Genomic DNA, 20,108 nt, shown 5'->3' on the forward strand with positions numbered 1-20,108 from the left:
TCTACATGCACCCCCCCAGAGTTTAACCTGTTAGATTTTTATGTCATCTGCAAACAAGCATATTTTCTCCTTAAATCCCTTCTGTAATGTCACTAATAAAGACAGTGAAAAGAACTGACCACCCCTTTGGAATGTTCTTGCTCATCCAGTTCCTTACCCAACAGTTTTTTTCAGCCCTAGTCCCATACTGGCTAGTTGGCCTATTAGTCTTATATGGAACAGTTACAAAGTCCTTACTTGAAAGCCAGAGAGGCAACATACACTGTACTCCTGACTCATTACCTTTGTCACCTTGCCACTTCTTTAAAAAACTGAATCAAAATTTGTCCAACAGGATGTTCCCTTTCTCAAGCAGTTTTTCATTATCTTTTCCTTTAGTAGTGTTTCCATAGCTTTGTACACTACTGTAAATTGATAGCTCTGTAAACTCCCTAACTTCTCCTTCCTCTGCTTTTTTTTTTTTTTTTAATCTGTTCCTCTCTAGTCTGTGGAACCATGTGTATCCAAAGAGAAACTGAAAAGAGCTGTGAGGGATAAAGACTGCACTTGCAAGTCTTTCATATATATTCATTGTGGGGATGCTGAAAACCTGACTGGCTTGGTGTGCCCTGGAGGACTAGGTTAGAACCACTGCCACAAAGGACCAGATTGATTTTTTTTTATCTTCCTTTTGCTAACCTACCTTACAAAGATTTGCTGCCTTCTCAATGCTCCCTTTTATTGCAGCACAGTTCTACAGCACCCTTCATATCGTGGATTGACAGGGTTTCTTCAACAGTACCACTTAGCACCCTGAAAGTCTGTGAGCCTAGCCTAAGTATGGTTTGGCTGAAATCGGAGTTTAGTATTGAACCATCATTAGACTCTAAATTTTTCCTTACCTTGAAGTCAGTGTCTTTATTCTTTAGCACCAGATCCAGTCATCTTTGAGTTGTCTTTAGTTGCTTGAGTACTCTTTATAGGGCATCCAGGACATATCTAAACTGATGCTGCTGCCAACTGAGGTTGGCTCCAATATACATCCAACAGATTGTAAACCCGTCCAAGCAGAACTTTCCCATGTATGAATCTACCTATTTTCCCTATACTAAAGGTCTGTATTTTATACCCATGTATGTAGAAATCTTCCAGGGCAACCAATAATTCAATTTCCTAATATAAATGAGTTCCTCCTTTTCCTGATTTGGTTCTTCTGAAGAAATATCATGGGATGGTCACCTCAATCTGGATTTCTATTCCACTGGTACTTGGCAATTTCAACCACATCCAAAGTCTACTTCTTATGATTTTGATAGACTTAACCATCTGTTCACTTGACTAGTCAAGATAATGCCCTTTCAAGCTCTATTTCTTTAGTTTATTCATTATCTATTTTATCATCTATCCCTCCTCTACTTCTGATTGTCTCTCCATATATCAGATGGCTGATTTTGAGCTTCTGATTCTTCAGAGCTTATATTATTTATTTTATGTATTTATCGAGTTTTATATACTGTTTGGTTTCGCCATCACAATGGTTTACAAAGTTTCAATGTTTAACAGAGTGTTCAAAAATTCATATGCTTGTTAACGGTTATCTTATTCGTTATACACATAGCTTGGTTGTATATTGTACAGGTTAAATTACATGTTTTGGATTCGGTCTGCATGTTTATATGGGTCGATTGGGAGGGAAGAAGTATCAAAGAGTTATTTTGGTAGGCTCTGGTGAACATCCAAGTTTTTAGTTCTTTTTTTGAAGGTTTTTACATTTTGTTGTGTTCTCAGTTTGGTTGGGAAGAAGTTCCATAGTTCGGGGCTTCCAAGAGATATGGCTCTTTTCCGAGTTGAGGTAAGTTTGTGATGAGCAGGTGGAATTTTTAATACACCTTTGTTAGCTGAACGGAGATTTTGGTTTCGTGAGTGTAGTTTTATGGATGCACTTAGCCAATTTGTTTTTCATATATTATTTTGTGTATTATGGATAGCAAATGTTGCTTACCTGTAACAGGTGTTCTCACAGGACAGCAGGATGTTAGTCCTCACATATGGGTGACATCATCAGGATGGAGCCCAATCACGGAAAACTTCTGTCAAAGTTTCCAGAACTTTGACTGGCCCCTACTGGGCATGCCAAGCATGGCACTAACCCTGCAGCCAGCAGGGGTCCCCCTTCAGTCTTATTTGATAGCTACAGGTAGTGCCGAAAAATAAAACAAAACGTTACGAACCCAACACCGTGGGGCGGCGGGCGGGTTTCGTGAGGACTAACATCCTGCTGTCCTGTGAGAACACCTGTTACAGGTAAGCAACATTTGCTTTCTGACAGGACAAGCAGGATGGTAGTCCTCACATATGGGTGAGTACCGAGCTAAGGATGTCCGAACATGCACCAAATGTACCCAACGGTGTGCAACAGGCACAACAACTGGGGTGGAATTTGGCAGAGGACATCCTGAACCCCACCGGGCAGGCGGAAGGGTGTTGGTACGTCATATTGGAAATAGGTTACGCAGGACAGATTGGCCGAAGATGGAATCTTGTCTTCCGGCTTTGTCTAGGCAATAGTGGGCTGCGAAAGTGTGGAGAGAACTCCAGGTGGCAGCCCTACAAATGTCAGGAAGCGGCACCGATCGTAGGTGTGCTACTGAAGTCGCCATGGCCCTCACAGAGTGTGCTTTAACATGGTCTTGGAAAGGAATGCCTGCTTGCTGATAGCAAAAAGATATGCAGTCCGTCAACCAGGAGGAGAGAGTCTGCTTACCCACAGGTTGCCCTAAGTTTGTTGGGATGGAAAGAGACGAAAAACTGAGTGCTCTTCCTGTGGGCAACTGTACGGTCTAGGTAGAACGCTAGAGCCCGTTTGCAGTCAAGGGTATGCAGAGACTGTTCCCCTGGGTTGGAGTGGGGCCTGGGAAAGAAGATAGGTAGTATGATGGATTGATTAATGTGAAACTCCGAAACTATCTTAGGCACAAACGTAGGGTGAGTGCGGAGTACCGCCCGGTCCTGCAGGAGTTTAGTGTAAGGCGGATAGGTAACTAGGGCCTGTAATTCACTAACCCTGAGAGCTGAAGTGATAGCCAAAAGGAAAATGACTTTCCATGTGAGATATTTTAGGTCACAGGAGTGAAGAGGTTCAAACGGTGGTTTCATGAGCCACCCGAGAACCAGATTAAGGTCCCAAGAAGGATGTAAAGGAGGCTTGATATGGAGTAAGCCTTTAAGAAAACGAGTTACGAGGGGTTGTACTGATATAGGGACATCCCCGACACCTTTATGGAAGGCGGCTACCGCACTGACATGCATTCTGATGGAAGAGGTCTTTAGACCTGATTCCGATAAATGCCAGAGATAGTCCAAAAACCTTGGGATTGGACAGGAAAAAGGATCAAGGAATTGCGAAGAACACCATAATGTATACCTTTTCCATTTATAGGAATAAGACTTTCTTGTGGAAAGCTTCCGTGAAGCAATCAGGACATGAGAAACCGAATCTGAAAGGTTAAGTTGTTGAAGGATTAACCTTTCAACATCCATGCCGTCAGGGACAAGGCCTGAAGATTGGGATGGCGTAGACATTCATTGTTCTGAGTGATCAGAAGCGGGTGCGTTCCCAAAGGAATGTGCCTGTGGATGGAGAGATCCTGGAGTATGGGAAACCACACTTGGCGTGGCCAGTGAGGTGCTATCAGGATCATGGTTCCCTAGTCTTGATGAAGCTTCACGAGAGTCTTCGAGAGAAGAGGAAGTGGAGGGAATGCATAAAGCAGACCGGTTGCCCACGAGAGGGAGAATGCATCTCTGGGCTGAGAGCGCTCGCTCCGAATGAGGGAGCAGTAATTGTCCACTTTGTGGTTCTGAGGGGACGCAAAGAGGTCTATTTGGGGATAACCCCATTGTTGGAAAAGAGAGGTCGCTACCGAGGGGTTGAGCGACCACTCGTGTGGTTGGAAGACACAACTCAGTTTGTCTGCCAAGACATTGTGTACTCCCGGCAAGTAGGTGGCCTGAGGTACATCGAGCGGGAGAGCGCTTCCGCCCAAATCTGCGCAGCTTCCTGACACAGAAGGAAGGAGCCTGTGCCTCCCTGCTTGTTGATGTACCACATGGCCACCTGATTGTCCGTTTGAATCAGGATAACGTGATTTGATAGAGAATCCTGAAAAGCTCTGAGAGCATATCGCATTGCTCGAAGCTCCAGGAAATTTATCTGGTGTTTGGCTTCCTCTGGAGACCAAAATCCTTGTGACTGCAGATCGTTCACATGAGCTCCCCAGCCAAGGTTGGAAGCATCGGTGGTGAGAATGAGTTGAGGATCTGGCAGACGAAAAGGCAGTCCCTGGAGGAGATGGTTCTGATCTTTCCACCAGGTGAGAGACAGACGGAGTGAGTCGGTGATGTGGACAATGGTTGACAGAGGCTGAGTCGCTTGAATCCATTGTGACCTCAGAGTCCAATGCGTGACTCTCATGGCCAGGCGGGCCATTGGTGTGAGATAGACTGAGGACGCCATGTGTCCGAGAAGGATAAGGAATTGTCGAGCTGTTGCTGTATACTGAGACTGCAACTGGTGAGCGAGAGATACGAGGGTTTGCACTTGATGAGGTAGAAAGACTTTTGCCTGTAAGGTGTCCAAGTCTGCCCCAATGAATGACAAGGTTTGAGATGGGACTAAATATGATTTCTCGTAATTGACGAGAAATCCTAGAGAAATTAGAGTGTGTAGGGTCAAATCCAGGAACGATCGAGCGGCTTGCTGGGTTGGGGCCCTGATTAACCAGTTGTCTAGATAGGGGTAGACGTGAACACCTTCTTTCCTGAGAAAAGCTGCGACCACCACGAGACATTTGGTAAAGACTCGTGGTGCTGATGCTAGGCCGAATGGAAGCACTCGGTATTGATAGTGCTTTGGGCCTACTAAAAACCTGAGATACTAGCGATGAGCTGAAGCTATCGCAATGTGGGTGTACGCGTCCTGGAGGTCCAGAGAGCAGAGCCAGTCTCCTCTTTGTAGAAGAGGTAGAAGCGAGCCCAAGGTTACCATCTAGAACTTTTCCCGCTGGAGGTACTTGAGGGCACGTAGGTCCAGAATTGGACGAAGCCCCCCGGTTTTTTTTGGTGAATCCGGTGGAAGAGCAAGAAAGTGCAGGTGGTAACCCTGAGCAATGATTGCTAGCACCCATTGGTCGGTTGTGATTGATTTCCACATGCTGTGAAAATGGCACAATCGACCTCCCACTGATATGGCTGGCAGAGGGATCAGGCTGCTGCTCTCCAAGGGAACATCAAAAACCTGAAGCAGGCCCCGGCTGGGGAGCTGCTTGTGGCTTTTGCTTCTGGGGCTGAGATTTCTGATAAGGCCTCGTAACTCGGGACCTTGTTGGTGGAGGATAATACTTCCTTGGGCGGAAGAATGACTTCTTAGAGTCCTTCTTGAAGGGCTGTCTAGAAGGGAAGTCAGAAGGTATCGATGAGAGCTGTATGAGGGTCTCATGATGGTCCTTTAATTCAGCCACTATTTGCTGAATCTGTTCACCGAACAGATTATCTCCTATACAGGGCAGGTCAGAGAGCCTGTCTTGTACTTCTGGGCGAAGGTCAGAAGACTTGAACCAGGCCCAGCGTCTTGCCGAAATGGCAGTTGCAGACACTCTAGTGGAGGTGTCGAAGATATCGTAAGCTGTTCTTATCTCATGCTTTCCTGCCTCAAACCCCTTGTGGACAAGGGTTTGAAGATGCTCTTGAGATTGGTCAGGCAGGGTTTCAGAGAAGTCCTGTATTTGCTTGAAAATGACCCTGTTGTATTGGGTAAGAAGCAATCCTGGAGATAAGCATGGCCCCTTGGAACACTTGACGACCAATATTGTCGAGGAACTTGTGTTCTTTGACAAGAGGGGTAGAAGAGTGTGGTTTTGTCCTTTTTGCTTTCTTTTGAGCCGATTCCACCACAACTGAGTGGTGGTCAAGCTGAGATTTTTGAAAGCCAGGGGCTGACTGTACCAGATAAGTAGTGTCAGCCTTTCTGTGTACTGGGGCAATGGATCCAGGATTTTCCCAGTTCTTTTTGAGGAGGTCAAGAAGAACTTGATGAATGGGAATAGAAGTGATCACCTTAGGGGCATCCAGGAATTGGAGAAGCTCCATCATCTGGTGCCTATCATCTTGCTCCGTCTGAAGCTGGAAAGGGACTAATTCTGACATTTCCTTCACAAAATTAATGAAAGAGAGGTCCTCTGGAGGAGAACGCTTTCTACTTTCAGTAGGAGAGGGAGGTGAAGGTAAGTCATCGGTGTCTGTGGAAGTATCATCACCCCAGGTGTCATAAGGATCAGTAGGCTGACTTGTAGGACGAGAAGGGGGTTGAATACCCAAAGGCCCCGGCTGAGGCTCTGAGAAAATCGAAGGAATCGCCGAGGGCACCATGGACGGCATCGGTGCCGGGATCAAAGGCATCGATGGCGCCGATGTGCGTATCGCTCCCGATGAATGAATCTGTGGCGAGGGACGACATGGCATCGATGGCTGAGGCAGAACTCCCGAAGGAGGGATGCGAAACGGCGTTTCTCCTCCCGATGAGGCTGTCATCGGGGAGCGCACCGGGGCCATCGGAGACCTGGGAATCACCGGTGGAAGGGCAGTCATGAGCGCCTCCATCCGGGATAGCAGCGGTGCCAGCGCTGCTGGAATTGGGTCGGTGACCGGTTCCACTCTCGGTGCCGATGTCAGTGCTGGAGGGACCTGGAGCCGTTGCATCGCCTTGTCGATGGCCTCCTGGACCAGTCAGTCCAGTTCTTCCCGGAGACCTGGGGCAATCAGCTCCGGCTCCGTGACAGAAGAGGGAGGCAGAGGCACAGTTGGAGGGACCACCTTTACAGGCGGAATCGCGACTCCCAAACCCCGATTGGGTGAGGGTGGCCTCAATGTCCCGGTCGCAGGAGTGGTTGGTGCCGTTCCTGGACGGGGCTTCTTCGATGGTGGCTCGGATGGTGGTGAGGTTGATGATTTCGCTCCCTCGACGGTCCGAGACTTACGATGCCAATGGTGATGTTTCTCCCTTCGATCCCCTCGATCTTGAGGGGGAGAAACGGGAGTCGATGGCCGTGAAGACATCGATGGCGGGCAGTCACCGGACGGTTGTCAATGTTGGTGCGACTTCGACGGTGCCGGTTCCGATGACGTTGATGCGATGGACGGTGTCAGGGTGTGAGCACGGAAAAAGGAGTCCCATCTTCTCCATTCTGGCTTTGCGACCTTTTGGTGTCATGAGGGCACATTTGGTGCAAGTCAGGACATCATACTCACGGCCTAAACACATTACACAGACTCTATGAGGGTCTGTGATAGACATGGTGTGAGTACAGTCCGGGCACCGCCGAAAACCCGATGTCATGGCCATAGAAAAAAATTGAGCCGCAGTACGGTCGACAGCCAGTAGGCCGCGAGGGCCAAACTTGACGGTAATCGATGAAAAAATTTACCGGAGTACCGCGGCCAGAGAAAGTTAGAGGAGGGACCCCTGTGGGGCAAAGTTATTTTAAATAAGTCCGTGAGGAAAATTCCTGCCAGGAATGTGTTCAGAGCTCCTAAACCGCGAGGCTACTGCTGCGCGGAAAAAAGAAGACTGAAGGGGGACCCCCCTGCTGGCTGCAGGGTTAGTACCATGCTGGGCATGCCCAGTAGGGGCCAGTCAAAGTTCTGGAAACTTTGATAGAAGTTTTCCATGATTGGGCTCCATCCTGATGATGTCACCCATATGTGAGGACTACCATCCTGCTTGTCCTGTGAGAAAGTATTTTATAATCTATCCTGTATTTTATTGGGAGCCAGTGTAGTGATACAAGAGTCGGGGTAATGTGATCGTATTTTTTCGTTCCTGTGAGTATTCTGGCGGCTGTATTTTGAAGGATTTGGAGTGGTCGGATGGTGGTGAGAGGTAGGTTGAAAAGCAGGGTGTTGAGGTAATCCAGGTTGGAGAAGATGAGTAGTTGGAGGACTGTTCTGAAGTCATTGGGGGAAAGGAAAGGTTTTAGGTGACGTAGGTTTTGGAGTTTGTGATATCTGTCTTTGATTTTTGCGGAGATGTGGTTCTTGAATGATAGTTCCTTGTCAATTATAACTCCTAAGTTGCGGGCATGGGTGCCAGGGGAGATTGCTGACTTGATTCGATATGTTGAGTGGTGGTATATGCGTAGGGTTATTCTTTCTATCCAGCATGATTATTTCTGTCTTATCAATGTTTAGGATAAGTCTCATGTTGGTTAGTAATTGTTTTATTTTGGTGAGGTAGTTGGCTGGTTTTTTTTGTAGGTGTCTTCCAGGGATTTGTGTACTGGGATAAGTATTTGGATGTCATCAGCATATATGAAGTGAGTCAGTTTAAAGTTTGAGAGAAAGTGGCATATCGGGAGAAGATAAATGTTGAAGAGTGTCGCCGATAGTGCAGAGCCTTGGGGAACTCTAGTATCAAAGTTTATTTTCTTTGAAAGGGTATCGTTGATTGACACCTGGTAGGTCCTTTGTGATAGGATGTGAACCATTGTAGCTCTTTTACACCGATTTCGGATAGACGTTCAATCAGAATTGAATGGTTTACAGTGTCAAAGGCTGCTGATAGGTCTAGTAGGACTAGAAGGAAGCTGTGGCCCTTTGTCAAATCCTTTGAGCACAGTGTCGTTTAATGATAGTAGTAGTAATTCAGTGTTTGTTTCCTGAAGTCGAATTGCATGGGAAGTAGGGTATTGTTCTGTTCCAAGTGGTCACTTAGTTGGGAGTGGATGATTATTTCAATGATTTTGGCAATGAATGGTAGGTTTGATATGGGTCGGTAGTTTAGTGGGTTTTCTGGGTCCAGGTTGTTCTTTTTCAGTATGGGTTTAATAATTGCTGATTTTAGGCAGTTGGGGTAATTTCCTTTGGTGAGGGATAGGTTCACAATGTCGGTTAATGTTTTAGTTATTGATGGCTCAATGTCTTGATCGTATTATGGGTAATGCTATCGATAGGGTGTTTAGCCGGATTCATTTTTTTTTTTTTTTTTTTAATGATTTTTGGATTTCCAGTGATGTTACTGATTCAAAGTTGGACCAGTTTGTTGATTGCTTGATTTGTATTTTTGGGTCTTGCGTGTTGAGGTTGTTGCTTATGAGGTTTTTGATTTTTTTGTTGAAGTCTGCAAAGTTGTTGCTTGAGAGCTTGGTGATGTTTGGTCATTGGAGGATTTGGTTAGGCCATGTATGATATTGAAGAGCATTTTTGGGTTGTGTTGGAATTTATTTTTTTTTGAGTAGAAATCTTTTTTTGCGTTGTGGATAGGTTTTTTGTAGCATACTAAGTGTGATCGGTATGCTACTTAGTTAAATGCTGGTCTAACTAGAACTTGAAACCATAACTAATGACTAGAGTACATTTTCTGGATGTATGAAAAATCATCCCTTCTATATAGATCCAATTATTGATATACCTATAACCACTTTCTCTGCACCAATATTTCAGCCATGAATGAAGTTCCTGAGATAATTCTTCCTGTTCCCCTGCTATAGATCAGAATTTATTTCTTCTGGGTACACCTCTGCAATACTTTTCAAGCACCTTTGATTTAGGGGACCCCCTCACTGACTTTAAAACCCTTTTCTGGCTGTCCCCAGAGGATGTAACTGCATAAGAGTATGGTAAAATCTTTGCAGAAGAGCAGGACATAACAGGTATTTGCCATCATAGTCACAGTTCTCTCATCACCAGCAGTAGCAGAACAATTTGGAGTCCCCTGTGCCAGCAATACTGGATAAAATGGTCCCAGAGTTGCTTTTATAACCCACTTTAGTTGAGTCCTTGGGCTGGTAATTTCTAACGCAGCACCATAAATGGGGCAACATCAAAACTGGAACCCAGTAATATAGCACTACACTATTTCTTCCATCCTTCCATTTACTGTATAGCAATTACCCAAAATATATCAAACGTTTGCTTTCCCTCAATGAAGAGGTACCATAGATGTTTCTAAGCAGTGTGGGGAGAGGGAAAGATCTACCATGAAATCAGAATTTACTTACAGAAGCAGAAAGAACAAAGACTTACAATGAATTATAAGCAATTTAGGTTTAAAAAAAATGCTAGAAATTGGAGCTCAAATTCTCTAATAAGAAAAAAAAAATCATGTAACATAGCTCCAGTAAGACTTTTGACAAATCTTAATTTATTCTTCTCATTTTGACAAAATATGAATGTTCGTAAAAAAATAATTTTAACTTAACAGGTAAAAATCAACTGACCATCATGTTGGGTAAATAAGTTCCAGTAACCACAATGGTCCTGGATTCTTTGTAGTATTATGATACCTTGTAATGAATCAACATAAAACTTATCCAGAGATGATGCACATGAGCTTTTGATATTACATAGGTCTATCATTCTTGGTTACATCAAAGAAAGAAACTTGAGCAGTCTTACAATAGTTCAGTTAGTTTTTACAACCTATTATGAATCCAGCTACAAAAATGATAAAATCAAACATTTGGCAAAAAAGTAATTCAAAACCTATAAAACAATTTGTAAGCACATTCATTTTTGGCACAGAACTCAATTTTTGTGCAGGGACTGAACAACACATTTTAAGTCTCAAATTTTTAGGAGCAAGAGAACCTCCTTGGAAAATTAGTTCTATCATTTTTTGTTTCCTGTTTTGCTTTATTTTTGCTCTTTGCATTTATTGTTTCTCACTGTCCATTTTCTTCTCATTTCTATACTTGCTCCCTTTCTTAGCCTCTTTTTCCTCCCCCCAGCCTCTTCTAATATATAACCATTAGTAGCTATGGGCTGAGGTAGTTCCCCCTTGGCTTCAATAGCTCTTCTCAGGTCTGGTTCGGCACTGAATTTAGGCACCTAGGCAAGCTGCACCCAAGATTTTAACAATCCTGTCAGGATGTGTGCTCACTTGAGGGGATAGGTATTCATCTACAGCGTGCGGTAACTTTTTACACATTGGGCGTACTAGCTAATAGCCTTATCAACATGAATTTACATATGATGAGCGCTATTAGCTACATGCTGGTTTGGATTCGTGTTTTGGACGCGCTAATCCCGGTATTTCATCGGGCTTAAGTCTAGCATGTCCAAAGGCGCACTGATCTTTGTGTCCAATATTGCATCGGCTTGTATGTTAGCTGCACAGTATACCTTAACTTTTAAAACACAGGTATATACATATAATAAACATGCCTACCTCAATGTTTGACTTTTTATATCTCTAAAATAAAGAGGTAACATAGCATTAAAATGTGTTTTAAATAGCTGGTATACAAAAAGATTAACACTAACAAACTTGGATTTTTGCTTACAAAAAGTAAAATGCAACTGAATCTCTGTTTGCTGGATTTAGTGGAAAGACTTCAGGTGTGATTAGGTTAGGAATTGAAATTGGTTACTATTAAGCCCTGTTATTACTGTGCTAATAGTTGACTCATTACTCAGTGTAAGATTAGTCAGGCAAGTAGTAACCTCTAGTTTCATGCCTGATTATCAAACAGGTTCTCAGACTGTTTTGTTACTTTCACATAGTGAGAAGACAACTGATATTCTGCTCTTATCTCAAATCTGATGCCTGACCTTATGCCCAAAATCCCAGGGCCTTTGATTGAACAGTGAAAGAGCATTTGTTCCTGCAATTAACTCGTATTAATGGGGTGGACAGTAAAGAAGTCCCACTGAAGCCACTTGAGAATAGTGGATCAATACAGAGAACTGGTTTGGATTATAAGTTCAGGGCAGTTTTGAATTTGAGAAGAAAATTGTATCCATTTCAGTTACAGGAGTGTTGTATTACTAGAAATAAGGGGCCATCACCTCCCTGAGTTATTATTAATTTCAAGAACTTGGGAGGCAGAGAGGGAAGAGAAATCAGGACAACTGTGTGTGCCTTAATGACTGAAATCACAATGTGCCGGGTAATGCTCATGGAAATCTGTATTATAACTGTATAGCCAGCTACAAAAACCACCAAGATTCTGTTACTGCTTTATTGAGTTTTGTACTTGGTTATTGAAGCTCTTAAATGCTAATAACGATGATTCATAATTATGTGATTACTATGACACTTAAACCTTTAAAATCCAAAGGAGGAGGGAATTCACCTTTGTTGGAAAGAAAAGGCATAGGGTCACAAAATGCAGCAATATTTTACTAACAAAAATGTACAAAGATTAAACTAAGTAGGATTTCTACATATGAAAAGTTTGTTTACAAAGTTAAAACTTGTTAAAGAAACTGGCACATTATTTTTTGGCAATGGATATTCAATAAAATAAATTAAAGTAACATGTCAGTATGTACATTGTCACAAATTCTTTTCTTAACCAATGTAAGTGCTGCTATTCTGAACTACAAACCTTAAGAGCAGCTAATTCAGTGCATACCAATTAAAGCCTTTACTTTGAAAGGCTAGAAAACTAAAATCCCCTGGCTGTAAACAACCCTACAATGTGAACAGCAATAACGCGTTTAAAAAAAACAAACAAACAAAAAAAAAACACCCACTTGCAATTTCTGTAATGAAATGCCAAAACTAGTAACAGTATATTACAGATTTATGTGAAATACAATTCTATGTTCAAGACTGAAATATTAGTATAACACCAAAACCTAACAGATTCCAGCATTCTGTAACAGAAAGTATCCCCAGCGGCTGCAACCATGATCGCTAGCGTCATTATTGCAACATCTCAGGCATCTAAGGAAAGAAAGATAAATTTATATAAGACATTTCACAATAGCAAGCAAGTTAGCATACTTCTAAACAAGGCTCTCTGTAAAAGCAGTATGAATCAGCCATAATGCGTGGCTGTTATCTGACATGGACCCAGCTCTCAGAGCTCAGTAAACGCCTTACTGAACATGCACAGGAGTTCGCATGTGTTGCTTCATGAGCCCAGTCTCTTTTCAGAGATTATATATAAGCCAAGTAGTCAACTCTCCAGGAAGGCATATGGGTATAAGTTTGGCTGATTCATTCTTACTGTCTATAGAGAATCCTGCTTACAGGTAAGCAAACTTGCTTTCTCCACTGACAAGCAGGCATGAATCAGCCATAATGCATGGGGAGTCCCTTACCTGAGGGTTGCATTGTGGAGCAGCTACTGAAAAGACAACCTATTACCCCCCACCAGTGGGCTACCGGGTGAACAGGGTGCGCAAAACTGCTTATCCAAAGCTCCTGTTATGTTAGACATGTTGCTAGACAGTTGTGGGTCAAAAGGTGTAAGTGAATACCAAGTAGCAGCTTTGCATATGTCTTCACTATGCAAAGCTGAAGACATATGAGCCACTGAAGTTGACATGGCTCTCACTTGATGAGCTTTGACAGTCCATAATCTGTAAACCAGCCAACTTCTGGGCTACTGGAAGACATATCCAATAGGGTTTGCCACAGCCTCATTTGCAGATCCTTTAGAAGACTATGTATCAGGATGGATGTGGAACCTGTTGAAGAAACTGTGACAAACCAAAAACAGCCATTATCCGGTCATGTTTCTTCTTCACACTGACAGACATTTCTTTGCTAACTTATCCAGAAAGTAAGAGTATCTGAAGTCTTCTGGAATGGATGTATACTGGGGCAAGTGAGGAGGGGGACCTGAAGGAATACTTACCTGAACACAGAGAGATGCTTAACTAGGTTCTCAGGGCTTAAGGAGTAAAGACATTTTTCACTAACTAAGACAGCTGAGCTTCCACCGATTGTGGAACCCTTAACTGCTAGAGTTAGACAGACATCCTCCGCAGGGACGCATCTAGGCTCATCCTCAACTGTTGATGCTAGCTGCACAGACAGGAACCTGGAGCCACAAGAGTAACAATTGTTGAGGCAGCAGGAATTGGCACACACTGTGCCAACTTCAGAGTGTCCCACTGACTGATACAGGACTGGTCGCTGGTGCTAGCAGGGCTGCCTTTTGCATTTAAGCTCTATCCTCCACAAAAGGATTGCCTTTGTTCACTGAAGTGATCCAGAAATTGAAGGCATCATAACTTTCTGCACAGAGGGAGCAAACTGAGTCTTGGAATAAATGTTCCATGCCAGAGCAGACTGTGCCTTGGTTAGCATCGGCTCTGGATACAATAGATAGCTTGGCACCATGGAGATCTTCCACACCATGAAAAACTAAGGCATCTGTGCTGAGGACAGAACTGCACCGGCAGAGCCCTTTGCCAATGATGCTGGCTTCTTCAGTGCCGAAGGAGATGACTCCTTGTGCCCCTTGGTTGATGTTCTTGGCACTTCTGATGTCATGGTCTTCCACACCACGTTCAATCGGACTTGTGATGAATCTGGGAACTAGTACTATGGGGGAGGGGAGGGAGCCTTCCATGGTCAGCAGGAAAGATGGGAAGAAGAATACCAACTTGACTTCTTGCAGCACTGAGAATTTGATGCTGAACCTGAAAGAGGAGTGACTTTTGTCCTACCTTGAACCAAGGCTTTGGGCTCTTAACTGATGGTGCCTGCCACAGAACCTCCATTTTCCAGGCATTCTAATGCTGCACCTTCAGAGACATCTGACCATAACTAACAATTGAAATCATCATGATCCAGCAGAAAACAAGGCTGATAAAGGCTAGAAAACCAAAACTGTAGACAGACTGGAACAAGTCTGTGCAGTAGCTTAGACAAAAAGACTGAAGGGCTCATGAGGCAGCATGCATGCTGAACTTCCTCTCACGCTCAGTAAAGCTTTAACTGAGCTCTGGGTCCATGCTCATGGTTGATCCATGGCTGCCTGTCAATGAAGAACATCAGTCACTGAACTCAGTGAAGCCAGTCCCCATCTTAGCCACACCACTGAGGAGTGATTTGCAAAGATGCAAACCTCTGCTAACAAGCACCAACAAAACATATCTATTAAAAGCAAGAAAACCATTATGGGGGTAATCAAGTTTTTATGAGAGTAAACAAGTATTTACCCACGTAAAAATTTTATTGCACATCACCCGCCCTCAGAGTGCAGGTAAAAACTACTTAGCCCCTGGGGAAAAAAGGGGTAGCAATTTCAAATCCTCTGCATACTTTTGTGTTTTGTACTTTGTACTGCTCCAACGAACATGCAAAATACTTGGGTACAAGAGTGCCTGCATTGTGCATACCATCTGCATTTTCATAGGGAAAGCCCATGATGTGTTTCCCTTTGAAAAATTGCTTGCAGACCCACCTGCAAGCTGCCCACAGGCTTTCAAAATTGCCCTCTATAAACTTACTCTCAATTTATAAGCCAATAAACCATGAAGGCTTCTGTTAACTGGCTATATATTACATATCTCATCCAAAAAATATACTTCTGGTACTTTTAAGTATGGGCAGACAGAACCAATCTGCGCACACTGCTTGCCCTGTGATCCTTTGTCCCAAACAATTGTGCAAGGTTTTGTGTCACAAAGTATATATAGGGAGAGTAATTTTGAAAGCCATTTCTGTAGGTAAAACCAAGCTTTATCTACAGAAATGGTCTTTAAAAAACTGCTCTTCCTGTGCATGGGTAACCTTACTTGCAGTGCATGACTCCACATGTAATTTTACCCACAGAGAGAGGCATTTCCGGAGGCGAGGATGGATATGGCCTTGCACTTAGATTCACACCTTTGAATTTTCAAAGGTACATTATTTTTCTTGGATAACTACTATTAATTCTTCTGGGAACATCTGCATAGAAAATTATTTCACTCAATGCATAATTAAGCTTTGCATGCTGGTCCTCCCTAACCCATTCCCTGGCAGTGGCGGAGGGACGGGCTCAGGCTGTTGTCAGCCCAACTTTTCACTGCTGTCCCTCCCCAGTTCCCTCCCCCTTCCCTGGCGTCGGAGGGACGGGCTCACGTTGTAGGCCCGTTTTCACTGCTGTCCCTCCCCCCTTCCCCGGCAACGGACAGACGGGCTCAAGTTGTCGGCCTGACGTGCTCTCTGGGGGTCTCTCTCGTTGCTGGCCCACCCGCCACTGCTCCTCCCTGCCACAAAACGCTGCGTCCGTCGCTGCTCCTCCCTGCCGCAAAACGCTGCGTCCGCCGCTGCTCCTCCCCCGCACCCGCTGTGACTGGCGTGCAGCGGGGGTGTTCCTATTTCTTACAATGAAACATAATAAACATCTCCAAAAGGAGTTTTAGGAAATTTCTCTGATGAAGTCTTTCCTGAGCAGACCAGAGGCCCTGGGTGCAAAGTTCCTCAGCCCAGGCGGGATGCATTTGTAGTAAGGACAAATTGCATTGGAGAAATTTGGTAAGAGATTCCTTTGTCCAGATTTGACTGATTCAGTCAATAAAAAAAGAGAATTCTTCAGTTGCAAGATGGTATGGATGCTGTCTCAACAATCTGGCGTGGCCTGGCTCCACAGGGCCCATCTCATATGAAGACATGCCAGGGAACAGATAAGTATTGTTAATTTCATAAGGTTCAACATCCTCAGCATGTCCCATGCTGATATCTGCAGGTCTTTTGGATTGAGCCTCTCCCCCACACACAATTATTTATATTCTTCTCTTGGGGACACTCGTGGATTGGATCTCATTTTTTGTTGAACTGAGTTCAGCAAAAAACAATAAGAATTGTTTTTATCTTCAGATTTTCTTGGCATATGACTGTTTGTTATTTCTAAACAAGATTTCTTCTTGCAATTATATGAAAAGTCAAATACAAACAACAAAAAAGCAAGTTTGATTTCTACAAATGTTATCCCATAGATAACAGGATGAAATAGCCATAACAAATGGTGACTGTAAACTGGCGGAACTGAACAGACCTCTCTCAGCTAGCAGATTTCCCGCTCAGGTGTCGCCTCGCCAGCCCCCCACTTAGCAAAAGATCTACTAGCTAAGAGAAAGAGGCCGGATCAATGTTGGCAGATAACATCACCTACAAGTAATGGCAAATTCAGCCCTGCTTATTGATGGAAAAAATCTCTTCCCTCTTTCCCTGGAACAGGTTCGATCTCGCTGGCAAAGAGAGTGAGGAGAAAGCAAAATTGCTTACCTTGTAATAGGTGTTATCCCAGGACAGCAGGATGTAGTCCTCACATATGGGTGACATCAGTAATGGAGCCCTATGTACGGAAAAACTTCTTTCAAAGTTTCTATGAAACTTTTGACTGGCACCAGAGTGCCTACTGAGCATGCCCTGCATGCCATGATATTCCCTGCCACAGGGGTCTCCCTTCAGTCTGTTTGTAGCAATTAGCATTAGCCAAAAATCTACTAGATAAGGGAGCCCTGACCGACGTGCTGCAAATGCGGCACGTCGGTCAGAGCGGAGTGTGCCCGAAAAAAGAAAATGGCGCCTGCTCCTTAAGAGCAGGAGCGGCGGCAGCAGCAACGAGCAGGAGGAGCAGTAGCCGTGGCGGCGACAACAAGCAGGAGCGGGAGGAGCAGCGGCGGCGACACGCACGAGGGAGGAGCAGTAGCTGCGTGCGCGCGAGGGAGGGACACCCCCTGTCTGTCGGGTGTGGATGAGCTGAAAGGGGAGGGGATTGAGAGAGGGGGAGTGAGGGTAGGAAGGAGAGAGTGAGCTGAGAGGAGGGAGGAGAGAGTGGGGGAGGGGTGAGAGTGAGGTGGAGGGAGAGGGAGGGGGTGGGGGTGAGAGTGAGGTGGGGAGAGAGGAGAGGGAGGGGGGGTGAGAGTGAGGAGGAGGGAGGAGAGGTGGGGGGAGGGAGGTGGGGAGAGGGAGGTGAGAGTGAGGTGGGGGGGAGGGAGGAGAGTGGGGTGGAGGGGGGAGGGAGACTAGAGGGGGGAGGAAGTGGGAAGGAAATGGACCGAAAATTTTTTTTTAAATGTAGCCCGTTGTTACGGGCTTAACGGCTAGTAAAATAATAAAACGTATCAGACCCAACTCCGCGGGGTGGCGGGTGGGGTTTCGTGAGGACTACATCCTGCTGTCCTGGGATAACACCTATTACAAGGGTAAGCAATTTTGCTTTATCCCAGGACAAGCAGGATGCTAGTCCTCACATATGGGTGATTAGCAAGCTAGAGGCTGAATCATTTGTAGTGAAGCAAACTTGCTGTCTTGTTGATGGAAATGAGTCAGCCGAAGATCACAGCAGGTTGGATGTAGAAGGAGTTGGGATTACACTGGAAACAAGTTCTTTAAGACAGATTGTCCATAGGCTGAATCTTGTCTTCCTTCCTTGTCTAAACAGTAGTGAGCTGCAAAGGTGTGAAGAGAACTCCATGTTGCTGCTTTACAGATGTCTAGAATAGGTACAGAGTGAAGGTGTGCTACTGAGGTTGACATGGCTCTGACTGAATGTGCTTTTACTTGGTAAGGCCTGCTTTCTCATAACAAAACTGTATGCAATCTGCTAGCCAGTTTGACAAGGTATGTTTTCCCACTGCTTTACCTGGCTTGTTTGGATCATAAGATACAAATAGTTGACTGGATTTCCTTTGGACTGTAGTGCGGTTTAAGTAGAAGGATAGTGCACGTTTACAGTCCAAGGTATGTAAGGCTCTTCTCCCTGGTGAGAGTGAGGCCTTGGAAAGAATGTCGGTAAAAACTATAGATTGGTTTAGGTGGAATTCCGTTACTACCTTAGGAAGGAATTTGGGATGAGTACGGAGGACCACTCTGTCATGTAGGAACTTTGTAAAGGGTTCGTATGTGACAAGTGCTTGTAGTTCACTGACTCTCCTAGCTGATGTAATGGCTATGAGGAAGACAGTTTTCCATGTAAGAAATTTAATGTCACAGGTGTCTATGGGTTCAAATGGGGAACGCATGAGCCTGGTTAATACTACGTTCAGGTCCCACTGAATGCTTGGGGAATGAATTGGAGGTTTAAGGTGAGTTAAACCTTTCATAAACTTACCGACGAGAGGCTGTGTAGAGATAGGTGTGTCTCCTAGCTTGTCATGATAAGCTGAGATTGCACTCAAATGTACTCTTACAGAAGAAGTCCTAAGGCCAGAGTCTGAAAGATGGTATAGGTAATCTAGTAGAGAGGTAGTGGGGCAGGTGAAAGGATCTAAAGACTTCTGAGTGCACCACAAAGTAAACCGTTTCCATTTGTAGGAATAATTCTTTCTAGTGGAAGGTTTACGTGAAGCTATAAGCACCTGAGATATAGTGGTTGGAAGGTTGAGTGGTTGTAAGATCAAGCTTTCAACATCCATGCTGTCAGGGACAGGGATTGAAGGTTGGGATGGCGCAACTGACCCTGATCCTGAGTTATATGATTGGGAGCTATTCCCAGGCGAATGGGATCCCTGACTGATAGATAGTATGGGAAACCATACTTGCCGAGGCCAGTGTGGGGCTATGAATATCATGGTCCCTTTGTCCTGTTGTAGTTTCACCAGAGTTTTGGTTACGAGCGGTATCGGTGGATACGCATATAACAGGCCTGAGTTCCAACGGCGAGCAAAGGCGTCCTTTGGTAGGCTGTTCTCTTGCTGGAGCAGAGAGCAGTAATTGTTCACTTTGTAGTTCAGGTGAGATGCAAAGAGGTCTATTGTTGGTTGACCCCAGCGTTGGAAGATCTTGGTTGCTATCGCTGGATCCAAGGACCACTCGTGTGGTTGGAACTGACGACTTAGGCGATCCGCCACTATGTTGTGGATGCCTGCTAGGTAAGTGGCTCATAGAAGAATGGAATGTGCTAGGGCCCAGTCCCAAATCTGAGCTGCTTCTTGACATAGGAGGTAGGAACCTGTTCCCCCTTGTTTGTTGATGCACCACATGGCTACTGTGTTGTCTGTTTGGATCAGAGCAGTCTTGTGTGAAAGGCAGTCCTTGAACGCATGTAGCGCATAACGTATAGCTCGAAGCTCTAGGAAGTTTATTTGAAAAGAGGCTTCGAGTTTTGTCCATGTTCCCTGTGTCTTTAGATGACCAATGTGTGCTCCCCAGCCCAAGGTGGACACATCTGTAGTTAAAGTCACTTGGGGAACTGGTTGCTGAAAAGGTAGGCCTTTGAGCAAGTTGTTCACTGATGTCCACCAGAGGAGGGAGGAGTGTAGTTCCTGCGTTATCTGAATGGGAGTGGACAATGGTTGAATGGCTTGAATCCACTGAGATTTGAGTGTCCATTGCATTAGTCGCATGGTCAGTCTGGCCATGGGAGTGACGTGAACTGTGGAGGCCATGTGACCGAGTAGGG

At 44.7% G+C, this 20,108-nt stretch overlaps 1 protein-coding gene across 1 annotated transcript in view; it reads right to left on the reverse strand.

Annotated features, from left to right (window-relative positions):
* Positions 1-10,146: 10,146 nt before the first annotated feature.
* SLC39A6 (solute carrier family 39 member 6) overlaps positions 10,147-20,108 on the reverse strand; it is a 188,601-nt gene continuing 178,639 nt past the window's right edge. The window contains 1 exon segment of the mRNA XM_029589979.1: positions 10,147-12,703. Coding sequence (XP_029445839.1) covers positions 12,683-12,703 — 21 coding nt within the window. The 3' untranslated portion in view covers positions 10,147-12,682.

The sequence above is a fragment of the Rhinatrema bivittatum genome, chromosome 2, assembly GCF_901001135.1.
Source record: "Rhinatrema bivittatum chromosome 2, aRhiBiv1.1, whole genome shotgun sequence".
Lineage (NCBI taxonomy): Eukaryota > Metazoa > Chordata > Amphibia > Gymnophiona > Rhinatrematidae > Rhinatrema > Rhinatrema bivittatum.